At 35.9% G+C, this 23479-nt stretch overlaps 3 protein-coding genes across 5 annotated transcripts; 2 read left to right on the top strand and 1 right to left on the bottom strand.

The window, feature by feature from the left end:
• Window positions 1-358: 358 nt before the first annotated feature.
• Window positions 359-3112, top strand: LOC109175655 (protein SYM1-like). 2 transcript variants are annotated; one of them, XM_019324981.1, is made up of 3 exons: window positions 359-737; window positions 2331-2422; window positions 2605-3112. In XM_019324981.1, exons 1-3 carry the CDS (start codon window positions 585-587, stop codon window positions 3014-3016), a joined length of 657 nt encoding a protein of 218 aa, XP_019180526.1. In that variant the 5' UTR covers window positions 359-584; the 3' UTR covers window positions 3017-3112. The 2 variants fall into 2 exon arrangements, with proteins under 2 accessions (XP_019180526.1, XP_019180519.1); XM_019324974.1 differs by having other exon boundaries at window positions 359-743.
• A 650-nt stretch (window positions 3113-3762) lies between these two features.
• On the bottom strand, window positions 3763-7331 carry LOC109175048 (proline-rich receptor-like protein kinase PERK1). Of its 2 annotated transcripts, XM_019324310.1 has the most exons (9): window positions 6800-7330; window positions 6453-6700; window positions 5597-6109; window positions 5418-5504; window positions 5268-5338; window positions 5036-5112; window positions 4570-4717; window positions 4291-4452; window positions 3763-4192 (listed from the first exon to the last, which is right to left on the bottom strand). In XM_019324310.1, exons 1-9 carry the CDS (start codon window positions 7120-7122, stop codon window positions 3896-3898), a joined length of 1926 nt encoding a protein of 641 aa, XP_019179855.1. In that variant the 5' UTR covers window positions 7123-7330; the 3' UTR covers window positions 3763-3895. The 2 variants fall into 2 exon arrangements, with proteins under 2 accessions (XP_019179855.1, XP_019179852.1); XM_019324307.1 differs by having other exon boundaries at window positions 6453-7331.
• A 9987-nt stretch (window positions 7332-17318) lies between these two features.
• Window positions 17319-19671, top strand: LOC109175505. Its single transcript, XM_019324773.1, has 5 exons — window positions 17319-17440; window positions 18133-18213; window positions 18300-18420; window positions 18500-18607; window positions 19306-19671. Exons 1-5 carry the CDS (start codon window positions 17319-17321, stop codon window positions 19669-19671), a joined length of 798 nt encoding a protein of 265 aa, XP_019180318.1.
• Window positions 19672-23479: the final 3808 nt, after the last annotated feature.

The raw sequence follows: 23479 nt of genomic DNA, 5'->3' as shown, positions 1-23479 counted from the left end.
GTTAGTTCATGTAACTAATTGCACTTTAACTTATAGTTAGAGGGCATATTTGACCCTTATTTTATTTTTCTTCATGTCAAATGTATTTTAAAAATGCTTTTGACAAACAAATACATATTTCAAATAATTAATTTTTTTAAAAAATTGAAACCTTCATATTTTTATCTTATTCACTCTAATTTTTTATTTTTTTGAATACTCTATTACAATACAGTATCTGTTTATAACTAGTTTCTTAATCTATGAAACACAGAGAATTTACACAACTTCCTATGTTGAGCAACTTGGTGCCATTAGACTACAGAGTACTTGACATGTTGTTATTATTTTAGTTCCCTCCTACCCTCCCTATATAGTATCGGCGTAATGTATTGGTGTCTCCGCGGCGGCGTTCTTATCCCCATGCGCGCATAGAGATTCCAGTGGAACGTAATTTAATATATTGAATCAAACAAAAAAGTGTTTATCTCAAAGAAGATACTCAGATTGCTATTTGTAGCGGTTTTTCCAGGCCGTAATTCCAGAATACAGTTCAGAGAGACCAGTATCCGCCATTGCAGGAGGAGGAAGAAGAAGAAAACCCAATGTTGAGAGTGTGGACGTGGTATCAGAATTGGTTGGCCGTGCGGCCATTGGAGACCCAAGTCATCAGCTCTGGAGTTCTGTGGGCTATTGGAGACGTCGTTGCTCAATCCATCACCATCTCCACTTCCAAGAAACAACGCCTTCTCATCTCTGACTCTGTAATTTCCCCCCTTTTCACAATTTGTGTTTGCAAAATCTTATCTTCATTCTTCGTGGCCTTCGCTTTTCTGCTTCACACCTGCAATTTCCCCTCTTTTACTGTTTGCTAGGCCTCATAACTGTGACCTCTCTTATAGATATTCACATTTTTGTTTTGTGTTCAAGTATTAAGTGTTTTGTCTCAACTAAAACTAATGTTGAAAAAATAGCGTTTAGACACTGACTGACCGCCTAGAATATCACCGTAATCGGTGTTTTAGGCGGCCGTCTGCTTAGTCGGCTGATTAGTTAATGTTGTATTTTTTTTAAATGAGTTATTACGCTCAAAACGATGTCATTTTAAGCAAAATAACCCTAAACCACTCAAAACGACATCGTTTGGAGTTTGAACTTAATTATTTTCTCTATGATTTTATGAATTGATTTGGAAGTTTGGAACTAAGTTAATACCTTGTGAGTTGTTACTTTGTGGAATTGTGTTTGATTCTTTAAATTATTATACAATTTACAATTTTAGATATTTTTTGGGTTAATATTTAATATTTTAGTATTAACTATTAAAGTATAAAAAATAAAAAAAAAAACAAAAACAAAAAAAAAAACGGGCGTTTGAGGAGTGCATAGCGATTTTTTTTGGAGGTAAACCAGTTTAGATTGCCCATAGTTTACCGGCTCAAACCAAATAGGTCACTCTAGCTGGCGGTCGAACTTGTAACCTTATGGTTATAATTGAGTTAATTCCCAAAATGATCCTCCGACTATGACTTTTTCTCAAATTGGTCCATTGACTTTTAATTTCCCCAACGTGGTCATCTGACTTTTGAATTTTAAGCCAAAATGGTCATCTGTTAGCTTTGGCGGTAAGTTGATGTTAAAATGAAGGGTAAAACTAGAAATTTAGGTTTTGAAATCCAATTTAAAGCAATATGTGACTCCTTTCAGCAGTCTGTGCACATATTTCTTCAAATTAGATTTTTGCTCTCCTAATCTGCAATCAAAATGTGGGATAATCAACTAGAAGGCTAGAAATCTTTGTCTTAGGAAGTTTGTGGATGAAGTTGAAGATTAACTTTTTTGGCCTTCTAGTTGATTATCTCACATTTTGATTGCAGATTTAGGAGAGCAAAAACTTAATTTGAAGAATATGTATGCAGACAGCTGAAAAGAATCACACATTGCTTTAAATTGGAGTGCAAAATCTAAATTTTCAATTTTACCCTTCATTTAAACACCAAAGCTAACGGAAGACCATTTTGGCTTAAAATTCAAAAGTCGAAAGACCACTTTGAAAAAATTAAAAGTCAAGGGATCAATTTGAAAAAAGGCCATAGTCAGAGGACCATTTTGGAAATTAACTCCTCAAATTTGTACAAGGTAAGAGTGGAATTCTTGACCTTGCAAAAATGTGACTTGGAGGACTCTTTTTTGGTGCATTCATTGTTACCAAAATGCTGCAGTTTGTGAACTCTGATCCATGGAGTGAAGCTTAGTAGCACTTGAGTGCTTCTTCTTTATATGCATCATATCATCCCCTTTCTTTGTTTTGAGCTTGCAGAATCAGGGTAACTCCATTACTCATATTTCAGGGTTCAAACAAAGATCTTACAATCGACAGGAAACGCGTTGGGATCACAGGCATGTATGGCGCTGGCTTCTTTGGACCGTTTGGCCATTTCTGGTTAGCAATCCTTTCCTTTCAAAGGGTTTCCTGTCAACAAAACGAATCTGAGATCGATCTACCTCGCCCCCATTGATGAATTGAAGCATGTGCTCCATCTTAACTAAAAGCCTAAGCTAATAGTTGAATTGCACATTAATGGTTATATGCTCAACAGAATGATGAAATTCCCTTTGCCTCAGGTATGAAGGTCTGGACCAATTCATCAAGCTCAAGTTTCGACTGCAGCCAAATTCGTTGCAGTTCCTCGCAACGAAAGTGGCTGTGGATGTCCTCGTCTTTGGCCCTCTCAACTTGCTGCTGTTCTTCACTTACATGGGGTTCTCGACGGGCAAGAGTGGCAGCCAAGTGAAGGAGACTATAAAGCGGGATTTCCTGCCTGCTCTAATGCTCGAGAGCAGCGCGTGGCCTGTTGCTCAAGCTGTGAATTTCCGGTATGTCCCCGTTCAATACCAGCTTCTGTATGTGAACATGTTTAGCATGTTAGATAGCGCGTTCTTGTCGTGGTTGGAGCAGCAGCAGAAAGAGGCATCTGGGAAACAATGTTTTGCTTCAGTTCCCATTTCAAATGAGCCAAAAGATGAATGCAAATGAAGATGCCTCTTTCTTATCTTGTCAATCTTATTTATGGGAATAATATTTGCTTAAATCCTTTTGAAGATACTAGTAGTAACATCTGCATCTTTGATCTTTTCCCCTATCCTATATCCTATATATATTAAGGAAAAGCATATAAGCGATGCAAAACCACTTGGCACATGAGTCTATCATGGTTGAAAATATCGTTGGGCGCTTCTGGGGCGCTCGTGTATTTTTTATTTTTTAAAAATTTGTTTAAAATTTTCTAATTTTTTAAAACTTGATAATTATAAACTATTTAATACTTTAACAATTAATACTAAAATATTAAATATTAACCTAAAAACATCTCGAGTTTAAACAATATATGGTTATTTTGTTTAAAACGATGTCGTTTGGAGTGAAATAACCCATTTAAAGGAACAGTATCTAATCACCCGACTAAGCGACCTAGTCGATACCTAGGCGGCCTTGTCGGTGCCTAGGAAACCTAGTCGGTACCTAGGCGGCCTTGTCGATGTCTAGGAAGCCTAATCAACACCTAGGAAACCTAGGCGGTCAGCTCCTAGGCAGACTATGCGGCATTTAGGCGGTCGACCACCTAGACTACCGATTATGGTAATACGCTAGGCAGCCAGCCAGGCGGCCAGCGCCTAGGCACCCATTAATCGGTGCCTATGTGGTATTTTTGCAACAATGGAGTTATTTCAATTTAGGATCAGAGCATACTACTAATAATCAATTAATTAGTAAGATAGTTGTAACCAAAGGGAGAAAAACACTGAATTATTATGATAACACTGTGGTACTAAGCTTATTCTCCAAATTCTCATATAGAGAAATGGTATTGTCTGTCTGCTATCAAGAACAAGAACTGAAACTTAACCCTCTACTTCAAGTGAACCCTCTACTATCTTTCTTCAGCCTACTTACCATTTCCCCAGTATTTTGGCCTTCACTGCTCGAGCTCGATGGATTTAAGCCGAATTCACTGGTTGGGTTGCTGTACTGACCAGTACTGCCGTATTCCTGGCTTCCCAACGCCGTCTTCCTGAACTTCTTCATGTCGTCGTTGTATTGCACGGTATCATAGTCTGAACTTCCATATGAACTGTATGTTGTGCTGTGCCCCGGTGCTATTCCTTCATTAAGATCTGACAAGGAAACATCTCCTTCCAATGCCCTTACAACCTGCTCAGTTTTAACCACATTCACTTCAAAAATTCGCCAGAGTCCCACATTGATAAAATAAGAGAGAATATATGAGTTTATAAGGACATGAGTTAAACCTGAGACATTCTAGGTCGAAGCTTAGCCGAATGGCGCACACAAGCAGCTACGCAAGCAACCATTCTACCCATTTCATTGCGGTCGTAATCACTTCCTAGCCGTGGATCCACAAGGGCATCAAAGTTTCCTTCCTCGAGAGATCGAATGAGAATTGGCCTTGCCTGTAAGCATTCGGGAAAGCTATTAGTTAATGTCATAAATAAGCAACAACAGAAACCGAAAGCAAAGGCTAGCCAAAGTGAAAACAACTCGGAAAAACCATCAAATAAACCACTCACCCAATCTAACATGCTATCATCCATGAAAGTTTGTTTGGAGTCAAAGGGTCGACGCCCGGTAATCAGCTCTAGAAGCATTACCCCAAATGAGAATACATCCGATTTCTCAGTAAGTTTTCCTGAAGAAGCATATTCTGGGGCCAAATACCTAAATGTGATCCCAAGATTTATGCAAATATGATCAAAATTCATTACAAAAATGGAGAAGTAATACTTAAAAAGTGGTAATATATATAACTAATAAGAGTGGGGGCAAGTTACCCCGCTGTGGGTTGATCACTCAATTAGGCTATTATGAACATGGGTCAAATTACACTAAAAGATTGAATTCAACCAATTAGCTAGTCTAACCCATGGCATTATAAACTCATATATTCTCTCTTATTTTATAGATGTGGGAGTCTTAACACTCCAAAATCTCAAAATAGCCAATAATTGCAAAGCAGCACAAAGAAAATGGTGTTACCCAAATGTGCCCATTACTCGAGTGGAGACATGAGTGTTGGCATCAGAAGTTAATTTCGCAAGTCCAAAATCTGCTACCTGAAGGAATGAACAATGCATGTTCATTAGTATAATAAACATATCATCTTGATTCTTGAAAGATATCACTTGAATCACAGATGGCTAACATTGTTTGAGAAATTGATCACAAAGCAAAGACGAGACTAAAGTTGCACAAGGCATAAGAAGAACACCTTTGCCTCAAAGTTGAAATCAAGAAGTATATTGGCTGATTTGATATCGCGGTGAATGATTTTGGGTTGACCTGCGTGACATTGAATTTTAAGACAAAATTACTTTCAACACACGAAAAAAGAAGAGAATAAATGCAACAAAGAACTTACAGTCCTCGTGGAGATATGCCAGTCCTTTTGCAGCACCTAAAGCGATCTTCAATCGCATGTGCCACTCCAAGGGAGGCCTTCCATTTCCTGGAACATTCAAGTCTTTGTAAGGAGCCATTTCAGAAGCCATAAAACGACATATTTGGTAAATACTTCAGGAGAAGAAGCTCAAATCTGACCATGTAAGTGGAATTCCATGGTGTTATTCGGGACGAATTCATAGACGAGCAATCTCTGAGACCCAACGATGCAATATCCAATCAAAGAAACAAGATGTTTGTGATGGACTCTGCTAATGATCTCAACCTCTGCCCGAAACTCGCGATCACCCTGTCCACTCCCATCCTTCAGTTGCTTAACCGCAACCTCTCTTCCACCCGTAAGGACCCCTTTATGCACATACCCAAAACCGCCTTGCCCAAGAAGGTTTGCATCCGAGAACCCATCGGTCGCCTTCGCCAATTCCTCATACGTGAACGTGCTTTTCGACATACTTAAGGCCATCCCCGGTGAAGGAGGTAAAAGTGGATTCGAAGTCCCTGAATAATTCGACGAAGTCCCACCACTGCTCTGTGGAGGCCACGATGCCCCTGGAGGTGATAGAGAAGGCTTCGGAGGAATTGCAACTTCGAGATCCCGAGGTGGTGGACCATTTTGTTGCCATTGCTGTGCAGGGCCACCATATTCATTACCTGCAAATACCATTTTGTTTAATACATTAGGGTTTTCAGCTTACGACAGACTAATCCTATACCCCGTTTAGGTTTTTCCAACTTACACTAGACTAATCCTAAACCCCGTTGCTGAACTCTCTAATACAGATTCAAAATGCCAAATGAAAAGAATCAAAAGGGGGAAATCTGCAGTTTTTTTTAGATAATTCACTCAATACAAATCTTCAATCTCTCTGCTGCATTATAAGAACTCTTATGGGAAAATGAAAAAAAATAATAATAAATGAATTTCATGAGGCAAGAAAAGCAAAAAGGCATATAAAAATCAAAGCTTTTCAAGAATGGAGGAAAAAGTTATGACCTTTGGGTGGCGGAGGTGGAGGAACATAGTAATCTACCGGTCTTCTCTTTCTCTTTCTACAGCATATAAATATCAAACTCAGTACGGCCAATATCAACACTCCGCCGACGGCAATTCCGACCACCAAACCCGTCGAGATTCCACTATCCGACGGCGGCGGCGATGTCGGAGTAGGTGCTGGAGGAGGTTTTCTATGCGGCGGCGACGGCGGAGGCAACCCTGGAGAAGAGTGGGAAGGAGGCGATGGGGGGGACTCAGACGGCGGCGAAGGTGGCGATGGGGGAGACTCGGACGGCGGCGAAGGTGGCGATGGGGGAGACTCCGACGGCGGCGAAGGTGGCGATGGGGGAGACTCGGACGGCGGAGGAGGTGGGCTGGTGGAGGGTGGCGAATGAGGCGATGGGGACGACGGAGGAGGTGGGGAAGGAGGCCCAGACGTCGGAGCAGGCGCAGACGGCGTTGCTGGCGGCGGCGGAGAGACGGAAGGAGCTGGAGTTGAAGGTGGCGTGGGCGGAGGAGAGGTCGGCGGCGGGGTAGCGGGTGGAGGCGCTTGTGGTGGAGGGGACAGTGGCGGCGGCGTCCCCGCAGAAGGCGGAGGAGTGGTAGTGTTGGTTGGTGGCGACGGCGGCGACGTTGGACCCGGCGCCGTTCTCGGAGGCGGCGTAGCCATATTTCCTCTGTATACAATACAAACAACCAAAAAAAAACCTCAAAAATGCAAATGCAAATGATATATACACTAGAAGATTATACGTGGAAATGTTGTTTGCATATCAAACTTCCCGATCATGGATTCTCTCTCTCTCTCTCAGAGAAATGTACCAATCGACTTTAGAAAGAGAAAAAAGAAAATCAGAGAAATTCTGAAACAGAGACTTCACAGTTCAGTGAGGGAGAAGAAGGTGAAGGAGAAGGAATCGTATTGTGGTAGGGCCCACAAGACTGCGAAGTGCGCGCGCATCTCTCCGGCTTTACTCCGATTGACAAATTTGGAATTTTTGATAATTTTGTCTCATACCCCATCTTTTCATTCAATTTTGGATAATTAGAGTTTATTTCATTAATTTAAATTTATTTCATCTTTAATCTCTGTTTATGAAAAGCATATTTTATTTTTAGTTTTTATAATATTCTCATTTCATTATAAAAAAAACATCATTTGGTATATTTACATAATGATTGATTGCGATGAAGGAATTAGCAATTCCATGAAACATGAATAAAAGTAGGAATGGGGCCAACCCAACCGAATTGGTTGGATGATTAGTTTGCTAACTATCATGTTTCAAGTTTAATTCTTAGTGAGAGCAGAAGAAGCCTGTTAGTCTCTCGTATTGAACCGGTCAATTATGAACAATGTTGAAAAAATCGCTAAGTGCTTGGGGACCGCCTAGAGCGCCCTGCCTAGTAGGCCGATCGCCTAGCACCTAGGCGTAATTTTTGCAACACTAATTATGAACAATCCAGACTAGTTTATCTTCATGTAATCTTTTGTCGGCTAGGTCACAACACGGGCTTTACCAATAGTGCACCTTCACATAGCAGGCTGTCTCGTAAATCAAATTAAAATAGAAATTCAAATTTTATTATTTGGTTGGTGGAAATATAATTACTACTCCGTATAATTTTGTATTATAGTGTTTGGTTTAAGTGAGAATTAAAAGGGAATAAGTAATATAAAGACAAAAATGCCCATAATATTGTAAATCTTAGAAAATGATGTAAGATTATTAGTGAAGGACAATTTAGTCTTTGCAACATAGTATTGCAATTCTTAGTGGGTGTAGGTGTAGGATTTGCATTTCCTTTCGACCAAATTATGAAAATTTTCATTTTCCAAAATTTAAGCGAGAAAGGAGCTCCAATTTCCCTTTAACCAAACATGCTACAAAAGGTATTTTGAATATTTTAAACTAAAAAGTTAATCATTTTTAACATAGAAAAGTTAAAAGTGAAACAAATTAAATTGAGAAATAAAAATGAAAACATTATTATAATTAAAGAATAAAAAGTAAAATAAACTTTTAAATTTATTTTTTGAAAGAACAAAATTGAACGGACTTGGGGAGTTTGGCTGTTTGGTCGGAAAATTAAAGTGCATAGAATTTCTAAAGAATATTACTCCGTATTTTTGTTCCTTAGTGATAAAATAAAATACTTTTTTGACATGGAAAAAGTATTTAATTTAATATTTTATTTTTAAATGCTCGTCATAAATTTCACTTGGGATAGAATCAATTAATTTATGGAATCTAAATCTGCCATAAATAACACGTAATTTATATTGTAAATAAATATAAAAATTACAGTTTTCACTTGTCAAATCTCGAATATGAAGAATATTTCCATTCCTAAATTGTTAATATAGTCATAAAATATTGCCCAAAGTCTTCCGAGTCCATTTCAAACGTATTTGAAACGTTGTGTTTAGCTGTTTGGTGAGTCCAAATATAGGACTTCTATATTAAACTAGTAATTTAAGAATTTTATTTTTTTAAAAATAAATATTATTCGTTTAAGACATGGTTTTGACAACTAGCGTATTAGCTGTTAGTAGGATTGTAAATACAGAATTATGTTATCGATTTTGATAGTGAATTGCATAACTATTTATAGAAATGTTATTTGATCAAATTACTTTTTTAATATTATCAGTTAACATATTAAAACATATAAAGGCATAATGTTATATATTTTATTCTCAAACAACAATATCACGGAATCTTGGATTACCCCAGGTAATAGGATTACCTCCTAGAAGGTAATGTGAGATTTTGGGAATGTAAGATTACCTTGTGTGTTTGGTTTGGATGGTGTAATATAATATTACCTTGTTTGGTTCAGGGTTATATTTTAGGCTATATGGATCAATTTACAATAATGCCCTCAATAATATATATATATATAGAGAAAATTTCAATTTTGGTCATACGACTATAGGGGCCTTGTTAATTTCAACACCTAACTTTCAAAAGTATCAATTCAGTACCTTGAGTATATAATTTTTCTCAATTTTGGTCATTCCGACCAATTTACCGGTCAAATTCGACCGGAAAAAATAATAGGCACAAAACTGAGGGGCAAATGAGCCTTTTCCTCCTCCTCCTCTCGGCTGCTTCATCTCGGCTTCATCTTCTCCTCCGCCGTCGCCGACCACGACCGCCCTGATCATCTTCTCCTCTGCCGTGCGCCGCCCGTAGCCTCTCCTCTTCCTCCTCCGTGAACGCCTTCGTGTTTATCCTCGGGTCCAGCTGGTTGAACCACCTCAATCTGCAGCTCTTCCCTGTTCCATTTCATTTCCAATCTTAACTTAATCAACAAACACTTAACCAACTAATTATATATGATTCCTTAATTAATCATCGTATCTACGTACCTGATCTCCTAGGAATCTTTTCAGCAATCAGGTTCCAGTTCTGCGGGCCGTGCTTAGCAACGAGCTCTCGCAGCCTGCCATCTTCGTGAGGTCTCCAATGCCCCCTGGCGCAAAGCCTGTGCGTTTGGTCGACGCTTCTCTTCTCTGGTTCTTCTAAACCCAACGCCGCTCCAAGAGGAGGAAACCGGAGGTCCGGCGGCGGGGGAAACCGGAAAGCAGCCGTGGTCGGCGACGGCGGAGGAGAAGATGAAGCCGAGATGAAGCAGCCGAGAGGAGGAGGAGGAAAAGACTCATTTGCCCCTCAGTTTTGTGCCTATTATTTTTTCTGGTCGAATTTGACCGGTAAATTGGTCGGAATGACCAAAATTGAGAAAAATTATATACTCAAGGTACTGAATTGATACTTTTGAAAGTTAGGTGTTGAAATTAACAAGGCCCCTATAGTCGTATGACCAAAATTGAAATTTTCTCTCTCTCTCTCTCTCTCTCTCTCTCTATATATATATATATATATATATATATATATATATATATATATATATATATATATATATATATATATATATATAGGCGAGTTCAGGTGCGGCGGTGTCTTATGGTGCGACGGTGCGGCATCACCAATAGTTCAACAAATATACACCATCAACGTTAGGAAATACACCACAGAAAACAGAGAGATATTAGGTACGCATCACCAAACACACACATTAGGTGTGAGTAAAAACACCATACAGTATTCGAAAATACCCCATTGGGGGTGGTGAGTTATATGGTGTATTTTTTGGGCTCTGTTGTGTATTTTTTGATGTTTTATTGCATTTCATTGTGGTGTGTTTCCTTACACTATTGGTGCATATTGTTAACATTGTTGGTGTATTATGGCCACACGGGAAGACCCCGCGCGCCACATTTGAACTTTTTCATATATATATATATATATATATATATATATATATATATATATATATATATATATATATATATATATATATATATATATTATGTGTGTTTTTTGTTTATTTATATCTATGAATGTATATCAAAACTTAAATATTAAAAAAAAAACTAAATATATAAATATATACACATATGTATATTTAATTATATAAACATATATTAATTTCATCATTATTATTATTATTATTATTATTATTATCACTATTATTATTATTATTATTATTATTATTATTATTATTATTATTATTATTATTATTATATAAAGATTAGTTAACAAGGGTAAAATTGGAATAATTCAAGGTAATCTAAGATTACCTAAAAAAAATGGGGGTAATCACATTACCTTGAAACATTACCGCCACATCAGCTTTCAAGTAATATAACATTACCTAGTAATCTCATAACTTGAACCAAAAAAGGTAATATAACAATGCCAGATTCAGATGACCTGAACCAAACGCCCCCTAAATACTATCTTAAAAAAAAATTGTTGAATTTAACTACCTATATATTCTAGCTAACAACTTAAAAATGATTTTTGTCTTCGTTTTTATTTTCATATCCACGAGGATGATGACATTTTATCAATTGTTAAGGGTTTATGTGTGTATGCGTGTGTGTGCATGTGTGTATCACTGCTGGAAATTTGTCTATTTTTGTCCAACATTTCCGTTCAATAACAATGTTGGTCGGTAATTTGCAAAAAATCACAACTTTTTGTTGTAAATAGAAGTGGAAGGAAAATTGGGCGAATATTCCGTCCAACAGTCGTGCGTTGGACGGAAGTTCCGACCTACAAAAAATGTTGGTCAGTACCGTCCAACGGTTGCACGTTGGACGGAAAATTGAATTGACAGGTAGGTGAAATAGAAACTGGTAGGTATTACTAATTACCGTCCAACAAAATGTTGGACGGATTGAATCTTTAAGGTTCAACCTGTGCATTTCAGCTTATTTTCTTCAACTTTTCTCCATTGTAAAAATTTGCTTCTTTGTTCAAAATTAGCATGGATAACAACATCTAGTGTTATTTTCGACAAAATATATTCTAAATTCAGGTATTATTTAAAAATAATAACTTTTAATTTGTGTTTGTGTATAGTATATGAACATACAATTGCAATGTTATTATATAAAATCCTTTGTGTATAGTATATGGATAGTTTTTGTGATTTTGAGTTGTTATTTACTTACAAATTTAAAATAACAGTCACTACTGAAAATTATGGAATTTCCGACCACCTAAAAGTGATCTTAAATCAAGTCGAAAGCCTTGTTCTGACCAATTTTGGTATCCGGAAAAACCTTTGTTGCTATTTCCGACCACTTTTTGGTATCAATTAGATTTAAGATCACTTTCAAGTGGTCGAAAATTTCATAATTTCCAGTAGTGAGTGTTATATATATATATATATATATATATATATATATATATATATATATATATATATATATAAACAATGTTTGTGCGTGTATAATAATAATAATAACAGTGTGTGTGTGTGTGTGTGTGTGTGTGTGTGTGTGTGTGTGTGTGTGTGTGTGTGTGTGTGTGTGTGTGTGTGTGTGTGTGTGTGTAATATTTTTGTGATTTTGAGATATTTGTATTTTTATACTAGGCATATATGGATAGTATACCAGAACATCGAAAATGGATGTATAATCGATTGTTACCGGGAAAGAGAGGATACATTGATGAATTTTTAGCTGGTGTTGATGAATTTGTTAATTATGCATGCACACTTACAGTATACAAGTCGACAAATACAAATTAGATATTCATGTAGTAAATGCAAGAATAGTGCTGATGAAGCCCGTGTTCACTTGTATAAGAAGGGATTTGAACCGTATTATTGGGTATGGACGTCTCACGGTGAGCCTATTCCCACAGTAAATGAACAATTTCCAGAGACACGTAATGAAAACAATCATTATGAAACAATGGTGTTTGATGTAGGTGGTTCACCATTTATTCCATTTAATGTGCAAAATAACCAAGAAGAAGATCCACATACAAGTGCACAAAACTTTTATGATTTATTAAGCACTGCTAGGCAACCTTTATCCCCTACTTGTGCTGAGGAAACAGAGTTGTCATATGCACTTAAGATGATGAATATAAAGGCAAGCTATAACATTCCGCAACTAGCAATGGATGAAATATTTGAGTTCAATAAGCATATAATGGGTCCAGATAATCGAGTACCGTCTAGGTATTACGATTCAAAGAAATTGATCTCAAAGCTTGGTCTTGATCATGAGAAGATTGATTGTTGTGTTAATAGCTGCATGTTATACTATAAGTCTGATATCAATGATAGACAGTGTAAGTTTTGTGGTGAGCCTCATTTTAAACCACTCCACCTAATTGTACTCGTGGGAAAGAAGTGCCCAAGAAAAGGATGCATTACTTACCACTCATCCCTAGATTGCAGCGATTGTATGCATCACCTAGTTCTGTTGAGCACATGAGATGGCATTATGAAAATCGTCGCCAACCAGGTGTTATGTGTCATCCTTCTGATGGTGAGGCATGGAAACACTTTGATAGTCAATATCCTGACTTTGCAGCAGATCCTCGTAATTTCATATTAGGTTTGTGTTCTGATGGCTTTTCTCCATTTGGTTTAAATGCTAAATCATATTCTTGTTGGCCAGTTATGGTTGTTCCATATAATCTTCCACCTTCAATGTGCATGACTCCCCCATATACATTTTTAACTTGTATTATTCCTGGGGAGCACAACCCAAAGACCAATATTGATGTGTATCTACAACCTTTAATCAATGAGTTGCAATTGCTATGGGAGATAGGAGTTTTAACTTATGATGTCTCGTTAAAGCAAAACTTTATGATGCGAGCTATGTTGATGTGGACCATCAATGACTTTCCTGCTTACGGTATGTTATCTGGATGGCAAACCGCGGGAAACTAGCATGTCCTTATTGCAATTATTGCACTAAATCTTTTTATTTAAAGAATGGGCGTAAGACATGTTGGTTTGATTGTCATCGACAATTTCTTCCAATGGATCATCCCTTTAGAAAAAATCATGATTCTTTCATCAAACAACGGGTAGAGAAGTCAAGACCCCCGAGGATTTGGACAGGAGAAGAATTGTTGGCTACTGTAATGATGTTCCTAAAGATTACTGATAGCCCAATCGGTCGACTTGAAGGGTTCACATAATTGGAAGAAAAGAAGTATCTTCTGAGATTTACCATATTGGTTATTGATGTTAAAGGAACAAGGAAAAACAAAGACACACCTGCTGCTCGTTTGGATATAAAGGATTTATGTCATAGGCCACAGTTGGAATTGGTGGAACATAATGGACGATATCTTATGCCAAAGGCGAGCTACAGTTTGAGCCGAGATCATCAGATTGCTGTTTATGAGTGGTTAAAAATTCTAAAATTACCTGATGGATTTTCTTCAAATATAAGTAACTGTGTAGATTCAACGTGTTCAAAATTATGTGGGTTGAAAAGTCATGATTGCCACATTTTTATGTAGCGTCTTTTGCCAATTGCCTTTTTCTTTTTACCAAAATCACACTGGAAGGCTTTAGTTGAGTTAAGCACTTTTTTTCAAAATCTATGCTCAACTAATCTCAGGGTCGACACGTTGAATGAAATGAAAACTTCTATTGTCCTTATACTCTGCAAGTTAGAGCGTATTTTTCCTCCAGCGATGTTTGATTGCATGGAACACTTGCCTATACACTTGGCTGATGAAGCACATTTAGGTGGACCAGTCCAATATCGCTGGATGTATCCATTTGAAAGGTTCATTAACCATCTGAAATCTAAAATGAAGAATAAGAGATATGTTGAAGGGTTGATATGTGATGCATACTTGATTGAAGAGACAACACATTTCACTTCATTTTACTTTGAAGATCATGTACAAAGTAGGAGGACACGCATTGGTCGAAATTTGAATGATGGTGGAATTCACCCGAATTTGCCTACAACTTTATCCATTTTCAATCGACCAGGTCGTCCAATCGGCGCAAAAGGTCAAAGATATTTGGACACCAAAGAGCGATTCACAGCTCATCAATATATATTACTTAACTGTGAAGATGTTCAACCAATTTTACGGTATGCATTATTGTCTGAAGATGTTCATCAATATGCATTATTGTGTTTTGACTAATTACAAATTTTGTCATTGTAGGTTGTATGAGACAGGTTTACGCCAGTATAATCCAGGTGCCACTAATGAGGAGATTGACCAGGAAGTTGAGAGGAGTTTTGCAAGCTGGTTTAGAGATTATGTAATATGTTTTAAATTTTTTTTTTATTTTTTATTCATATATATGCTATAAACATCTTTTAACAATTGAACTTGGCATGTATACAATCCTGCAAATAATGTGGGAAATCAAGCCTTGATTGATTTGGCATGTGGCCCACTAATGCAAGCCATTACATACAACGAGTATGTGGTTAATGGTTTCAAGTTCCAAACTGAACAACATTGTATTAGAAAGGCAACAAATAATTTTGGAGTATCCATAAAGGGAACAAGTTTGTCACATGGTTATTCACTTTTCTTTGGCACTTTGAAAGAGATTATTGAAGTGGAGTATCCAAATATTCCATTAAAGAAGGTGGTGCTTTTTAATTGCAAATGGTTTGACCCAACCCCAAATACAGGTACAAAATTGAATTCTGATAGTGGTCTTGTGGAGGTTCATTGTAGGAAATGATATAGGAAGTATGATCCTTTTATAATTGCACAAAATGCATGTCAAGTGTGTTATATTCCATATCCTAGAAGTATAAGGGAAAAATTGAATTGGTGGGTTGTTTTAAATGTTAGACCAAGAGGAACCATCGATAATAATGCTTATAAGCACACTGAGACTTATCAACAAGATAACATACATGTGCCAACAAATGATGTGAGTGTAGTTTAAGAGGAGACAGAAGAATTATTACATGTTCCACTTGCTTTGACTGAAGTTGAAGTCGACACAATTGGAGGTCTTGATGGGCTAGATGAACAAAATGAAATAGAGGATGATAGTGAAGAAACTGATCAAGAAGTTGTTTTTGAAGATACTGATGATGGAGAAGATGAGTGATTGGTCCTACAACTTTTTTAATGTTATTTTTTATTTTACTTTTTATGCTTTTTTTAAAGCTAATTCGATTAAGATACATCATCATCATCATCATCATCATCATCATCATCATCATCATCATCATCATCATCATCATCATCATCATCATCATCATCATCATCATCATCATCATCATCATCATCATCATCATCATCATCATCATCATCATCATCATCATCATCATCATCATCATCATCATCATCATCATCATCATCATCATCATCATCATCATCATCATCATCATCATCATCATCATCATCATCATCATCATCATCATCATCATCATCATCATCATCATCATCATCATCATCATTATTATTATTATTATTAGATAAAAAGGGGAGAAGTCATTATTGCGGTATTTATCCCCATATAAAAGGAATACTTAGCAAATTGGGAAAATGTCACTTTTTCCCCCTGTGTTGTTTACATATAGCATATTTCCCCCCTGTGTTGTTTATGTAACCACTTTATTCCCCTTAATTGTTTTTGAAGTGGCTATTTTCCTCCCTCTCCGTTAAATAAGTGTTAGGGCTGTTAAATATAGGATAAAAATGGCATTTCACTTATTATTATTATTATTGTTATTATTATTGTTATTATTGTTATTATTGTTATTATTATTGTTATTATTATTATTATTATTATTATTATTATTATTATTATTATTATTATTATTATTATTATTATTATTATTATTATTATTATTATTATTATTATGTGCTTAAATCATATTTTGTTTTTTTTTTAATGACAGTGCTTATTTTCTCTGTCTCATCTTACTTATCTTATTTATAATTTATTAATTAATTTAACTCTTTTTTAGTTACTTCGTCAATTTTTTAAATTGTTAAATTAATTTTTTTGTGTTTAATAATATTTTTAAAAAATTAAAAATAAAAAAGTTAAATTATACGGAGTATTAATTTAAAGAAATGTTAACATAGTTTATTATATTTTAATAATAATAATAATAATAATAATAATAATAATAATAATAATAATAATAATAATAATAAATGAAATGTCATTTTTACCCTCATATTTAACAGCCCTAACACTTATTTAACGGAGAGGGGGGAAAATAGCCACTTCAAAAATAATTGAGGGGGATAAAGTGGTTACATAAACAACACAGGGGGAAAATATACTATATGTAAACAACACAGGGGAAAAAAGTGCCATTTTCCCTAGCAAATTTGGGAGGCAAAATCTAGTGGAGCCCGCCAGAAACAAAATCTAGGGGGGAAATCTCCCGCTAATGTTTTAGGGCTAAAGAGTTGAGAATACAAGATGTCAATGCTCTTGCCATTTCAGTTCTGCTTTGTGTTGCCTGGATAGGTTATGAGGTTTTCTTCCCTCATTTCTCTTCTGTTTCTTTACTCAGAGTAACGAGAAATGGTGAAATCTCACCAAGTGCTAACATATTCATTTTCGCAGGCATGCAACTGGATTTTATTAGCCTATTTGCTATTGGTGATGATATGTGTCCTCTGGGATCCTTCATATAACCCTACCAGGTAACGATGTATTGAACTGTTAAACTATTATGTTATTAGCCTATTTGCTGTTGAACTGTTAACGATATATTGAACTGTTAAACATTTTGTTAGCCTATTTTAAACGGTTTATTAGCCTATTTGCTGTTGAACTGTTATTAGCAATCCACTCATTAACCCTTTTTATGGTAGTTGATTTTTTTAAAAAAAAAATTTGTGAGAAAACGATGTATTGAACTGGGATGCTTTTGGGGGTGTTGTGGAATAGGTAAAAGATTAGTTGACTAGTGTTGGTGGTGGATAGTGTGGATGGTCAAGATCTGTTTGCCTGGGTGGATAACTTTTAGATGTGTCAATAATGACTGTTTTGTTTTTTGGATTTTATTGAAGTTTCTTAGTTGTTAGCTTCTTTGTACAGATTATTCAGTGGGTAGGTGGAATGAAGTTATATGCATATAGCCCACTCCCTACATATTGATTTGCAATGCATAATCCCAAGTTACAATGCTAAGTTGGTAAAGTTTCTCTATGAGATGTGGGAAGTGTCTAGTGATTAGTTACTACTTTGTAATAAAGTCTAGAGCCATTGTTGTGCATACTTACAGGATATAGTGTTGTGTTGTTTCTGTTGAGTGGTTACATAACTGTGTTTTTTCAGTAAAACATTACTTGTTTGCTAATTTTCTGTTTTTATGATTATAGAAAAATTATAGATGGGATCCACTAGAGGAGAATACTGTACATTGCATCTTTGAGAAAGAGCTGCAAAGCTCCTTACAGATCATCTGCGACAGGTTCGCGTGGGCTTGTCAACAAACAAAGACAAACCACATTGGATTCCTAATGATGTGCTAGATGAGTTGGTCCGCATTTTGAAAAGTGATGATTTCAAAAAACTCTTGGAGAAAAACAAGATTAATAAAAATTCAAATTCTGGAGGACTAGGTGCATCGCTTCACAGTTGTGGTTCTATTACTATGACTGAACATCGCCGAAGACTGGTAAGTTTGAAGAAAAAAATAAAATTAAAATAGCTTACTTATAAAATTATACTAAATATGTTGCATTATTCTTGAATAGAAAGAAAAATTTGAAAAAGATCCAAGTCTTGCAGAGTTGTATCAACACACTCATAAACGGAAAAATGGAGATGGAGCATATGTTTATGCAAAAGCTCAAAAAGTTGTGGTAAGAATCTTTTCTAATATAACCTAGCTCTATTAAAAGTGTCACATTAAATTATTTTAGTAAATGAAAATACTTTGTTTTAGAAAAGTAGGATTACATACAGAGTCCATATAACTGCAATTAATATAAGCATTAACTACTGCAATTCTTGATTGATGCCAACAGCTTCACCTTGATTCATGCTAAGATCTTCTAAATAAGACTTGGTACATATATATATATATCACCTTGATTGATGCCAGTAGCTTCACATTAACTACTGGTCCAATTTTGGCTAAACCCTGTGATGAGTTTGTTGCTGGAATAGTGGGGACTTGTTTTTGCGGAGGTGTAGCTGTCCCTCTTGCTTTAAGCTACCCAGAAACTGAGCTCTTACACATGATAAATGATTCGGTGTGCCCTTAGTTTCCACAATTTTTGTTTAATATTTTCTTGCCAGCTTAAGTCTTTCCATGTTTTGTAGATTCTAACCTTTCTTGTTATTTTTGCTGATTGGGGTGGTAAAAGTAAATAATACTTAATGTGTACTTCGTATGGTACTTTTTATTGGACTCCGAACTCTAATTTTTGATTCATGCTAAGAGCTTCTAATTAAGTTGTAATATATGTGTATATGTCTGAATTGAGTATTCCTATTCTTATTCTTCTTTCTCCCTTGGCAACATTCTGTCTCAATATGTGTATATCTTATTTTATAGGATACAATGAGTGAATTGCGACAGACTCAGACTGATGCATCAGATGTAGAGCTGTGGTTGGAAGCCACCGGTGGTGTAAAGAGGGGAGGCAAAGTATATGGCTTTGGCTCGGATACGCAACACTATTTTTCTGAAGCTTCAAAGAAATCAAAATCTCAGGCTGGAGCGTCATCTTCAAATGCAACTTTGATGGCAGAAATTCAACAAATGAGAGAAGAAAATAAAATGTTTCAGGAAGAAAACAAGATTATCAAAGAAGAACTTGCAAAGATGGGTGCTATATTTGCACAATTCAGTGCAAATCCTGAGATGTTCAACTCCAGCTCACTAAATGATGAAACACAAGCTGCTTCTGATGAAGATTGAGTACTTCATGTTTGTATGACTCTTTTTTGGTGTGTATGACAATATACTGCACTGCTTAAATATTTATACACACTAAACTATCTTTTTGTTGTAAATAACTTTATATATTTAAATATTTTTGTTGTGAATTTAGATACTATGTATATTACTTTGTTGATCATATAGATTATATTGACAAGAGGTAAAACCAAATTATAGCAAGATCAAAATACAAAAAAAAAAATAAAAATTAATAATTTAAATTCTCCTGCCAATTTCCGACCAATAGAGCTATTGGTGGTAATTTTCATCCAACCGCTCAAAATTGGACGGAAAATCCCATTCTAAAAATGGTGGATTATCATGCGAAATTTCCGTCCAAAAGGTCAACGTTAGTCACAATTTCTGACCAACCGGTTGGTTGGAATTACTGTCTAATGGGTCAAAGTTGGACGGAAATCACATTTAAGAAATGGTGGTTACCATCCGGATTATCTTCCAACGGGTCAAAGTTGGACGGAAATTCCCATTCTAAAAATGGTGGGTTATTATAGGGATGGGCGTTTCGGGTTTCGGTTCAGTTTTTTTCGATTTCGGTTTTTCGGTTTTAAAAAAGTTAAACCATTCGGTTTAACATTAGGGTTCGGTTCGGATTTAATTCGCTTCGGTTTAAGATCCCCAAATTTCAACATTTTCTAATTTTTCGAACATACTATCAAACAATACATATTCACATAATTCTAATTCAAACTCTAAACATTATATAACAAAATAGTAATCCAAAGTTCAAACACAATACTAAGTACTAATTACCAAACATCAGTTAACGTTTTTGCACAATCGACTCTTCAGTTGGCTCAGTTGGAATATTTTTATCAGTGTTGCAAAATCGGCGCCTAGGCGCTAGGCGGTGGGAGGCCGCCGCAAGGAATGGCCTCGGCGGCCTCCTCCGCGGCCGGCCGCCTAAACGACCGGTTCGTGAAATGTTTTTTTTTTTTTTTTTTTTTTTTTTGAAAATGTGGGAAAAGTTCCGGGAGGCATAACTTTTGACTCGGTTTGGTCCACTAATTTCTCAAAAAAATGCTTCTTTAGCTCTTAATTTTAGTTTTTTTATGTATTTAGATGGTTTAAACAATCTTTTGAACAAATTTACAACCACTTTCGTAAATAGTTTCTAAGAAATAACTATGAAAATCTTATGTTTTATTACTAAATTTTGAAAATTTTTAATTAAAAAAAAAATCGGCGCCTTAGGCGCTAGGCGCCCCCTTGGCGCCTAGGGGGTGCCTAACGTTTTTTGCAACATTGATTTTTATTGATAAAATGAATAATCATCTATCTGTATAGTTGATATTAAAAGAACTAGTGTCAATTACTATATAGTTAATTTTTGGAAACAATCTATCATTGCTAGGGCACTCGAAATATATTCCAGTACTAGAAAATAATTATAGTGCACTGGAAATCAAAATTAGAATGACTGTAAAACACATTAAATTTATAGAAAAACATGAAACTAAGGAAAATACTGAATATTGTAAATATAACTCAAGTTAGATATAATTGTGAGGTAAAGAACAATTGCGACAAACAACAAAAGTGCAATGTAGAAAACAAGCTATAAAGAAATAAAAAAAAAAATGTATGGTTCGGTACCAGTAAGAATGAGAACTGAACGGCGGAGCAGACATCAAGGAACTTGGATTTACTTCTTTTATTATTATTATTATTATTATTATTATTATTATTATTATTATTATTATTATTATTATTATTATTATTATTATTATTATTATTATTATTTATTAAAAAAATTATATAGCATTCGGTTCGGTTCGGTTTTTGCCAAACCGTTCGGTTTCGGTTTCGGTTTCAGCTCGGTACTAAACCGTTCGGGTTACAAAATCCCGAACCGTTCGATTTTCTATTACTAGTCCGGTTCGGTTCGGATAAACCGAACCGAAGTGCCCACCCCTAGGTTATTATCCGGATTTTCCGTCCAACTTGGACCTGTTGGTCGAGACTTCCGACCAACATGTCATGTTGGACGGAATTACCGATGTTCATTTTTCCGGGCCCTCGATTTGGACGGAATGTTGGTCGGAAACCGAGTTTCCGACCAATAACCCCCGTTTTCCGTCCAACTTTCGTTGGACGGAAATAGCAGGATTTCGATTTTAAAGTGGACGGAAATGTGTGTGTGAACGGTTCATCAAGAGTGAATTAAAAATCGATCAGAGTTGTCAATTTTAAAAGATCTAACAGATCTGAAGCAATTAGAAAAAAAAATACGGTGAAATTTTTGTAAATAACTCAGTCTTTAAAGTGTAGTAACACTATAAAGTGAAACTTTTAATACTACAAAGTGAAATTAAGCAAAGCTACATAATGCATTTCTTGAAAAATGTGGTGACTTTTTAAAAAAAAAAAAAAAAAAAAAAAAAAAAAAAGGAAAAGGGTCAAATAGGCCCTCAAACTTTTGCTAAAGAGTCAATTAGCCCCTCCAAATTTTTAAAGGGGCAATTACACTCACGAACAATGCATTTTGATGCAATGAACCCCAAATATAGGTAAATGACCTGCTATCGTAGGTTATTGAAGATCCGGCGTATTTCCGACGTATTTTTCAACAAAAAGTGACCGGCGACCGGTTGTCGGTCACGGCAACCACTGGTTGCCTTCTCCGACGATCGCCTTCTCCGGTTGAGAAGGCCACCACATTGGTGGCCTTCTCAACTGGAAAAGGCAACCCAGATTGTGTTGCTTTCTCTGGACGAAAAGGCGACCACTGTGGTCACCATCTCGCCGGAGAAGGCAACCCAGAACCCAAATCTGGGTTGCCTTATCCAGTTGAAAAGGGCACCACTGTGGTGATTTTCTCAACCGGAGAAGGCGATCGCTGGAGAAGGAAACCAGTGGTTGTCTTATCTGTGATTGGCGACCGGTCGCCGGTCACTTTTTGTCAAAAAATACGTCGGAAATACACCGGATCTTCAATGACCTATGATAGCAGGTCATTTACCTGTATTTGGGTTTCATTGCATCAAAATACATTGTTCATGGGTGTAATTGCACCTGTAAAAAGTTGAAGGGACTAATTGACTCTTTAGAAAAAGTTTGAGGGCCTATTTGACCATTTTCCCAAAAAAAAAAAAATAACTCAAACTTTATAGTGAAACTTGTAATTTGTAACACTATAAAGTGCTTCTAAGCTAACCAAAGTTACATAGTACATATGTTCATCACACTTGTACATATGACCGGTGTACTCTATAATGTTGTTAGCTGCATTTTATAATGTTGTTAATTGCACTTTAAAATTGAGTTATTTACGAAAATGTCATTGTATTTTTTCCACTCTCCTTACTGTAAAGTCATTAAATCTTCTTAGATCGACGACTCTGAGTGTTTCTTAATTATATTCTCTCATGCAACATTGTTTTTATTTGATCCAAGAGACTATTATTAAAAAAAAAAAAAATAGTACTTCAAATAATAAAAGGCAAAATCTTCTAAGAGACCGTCTCACGGACTCTCATAAGTCATAACCTCATTCGTGAGATAGATCGTGTTCCTAATAAGTATTACAATTTTCATCATAAGTAACTTTTTAACCCATAATATTATATTTTTTATTTAAAACTATTATTATATTTTTATCAAGAGTATCACGCTTATCCTCATAAGTATTACACTTTAACTCTACAAAATTCTTGTCGGTGAAAATACCTTATTGAGACCATTGGCCACGATCAAAATCCATTGGCTGACGTTAATTAGGGTTCACAGTAAGACCCATACATCGGAATTTGCTGGAACCACAAAATCT

Source organism: Ipomoea nil, unplaced genomic scaffold, assembly GCF_001879475.1.
Source record: "Ipomoea nil cultivar Tokyo-kokei standard unplaced genomic scaffold, Asagao_1.1 scaffold0164, whole genome shotgun sequence".
Lineage (NCBI taxonomy): Eukaryota > Viridiplantae > Streptophyta > Magnoliopsida > Solanales > Convolvulaceae > Ipomoea > Ipomoea nil.
The sequence above is the reverse complement of the archived record's forward strand: the minus strand, read 5'-3'. Positions and strand labels throughout refer to the sequence as shown.

Bases quoted from the DNA above. Each gene is read 5' to 3' on its own strand.
- LOC109175505 (XM_019324773.1), top strand. From the start codon at position 17,319: ATGGTGAAATCTCACCAAGTGCTAACATATTCATTTTCGCAGGCATGC. The intron at 17,441-18,132 runs GTAACGATGTAT...GAAAAATTATAG, and splicing joins CCTTCATATAACCCTACCAG to ATGGGATCCACTAGAGGAGA. The intron at 18,214-18,299 runs GTTCGCGTGGGC...CATTTTGAAAAG, and splicing joins TTACAGATCATCTGCGACAG to TGATGATTTCAAAAAACTCT.
- LOC109175655 (XM_019324974.1), top strand. From the start codon at position 585: ATGTTGAGAGTGTGGACGTGGTATCAGAATTGGTTGGCCGTGCGGCCA. The intron at 744-2,330 runs GTAATTTCCCCC...CTCATATTTCAG, and splicing joins GCCTTCTCATCTCTGACTCT to GGTTCAAACAAAGATCTTAC. The intron at 2,423-2,604 runs GTTAGCAATCCT...CCTTTGCCTCAG, and splicing joins GGACCGTTTGGCCATTTCTG to GTATGAAGGTCTGGACCAAT.
- LOC109175048 (XM_019324307.1), bottom strand. From the start codon at position 7,122: ATGGCTACGCCGCCTCCGAGAACGGCGCCGGGTCCAACGTCGCCGCCG. The intron at 5,113-5,267 runs GTGTTCTTCTTA...TCATTCCTTCAG, and splicing joins ATTTCAACTTTGAGGCAAAG to GTAGCAGATTTTGGACTTGC. The intron at 4,453-4,569 runs GTGAGTGGTTTA...GAATGCTTACAG, and splicing joins ATGATAGCATGTTAGATTGG to GCAAGGCCAATTCTCATTCG.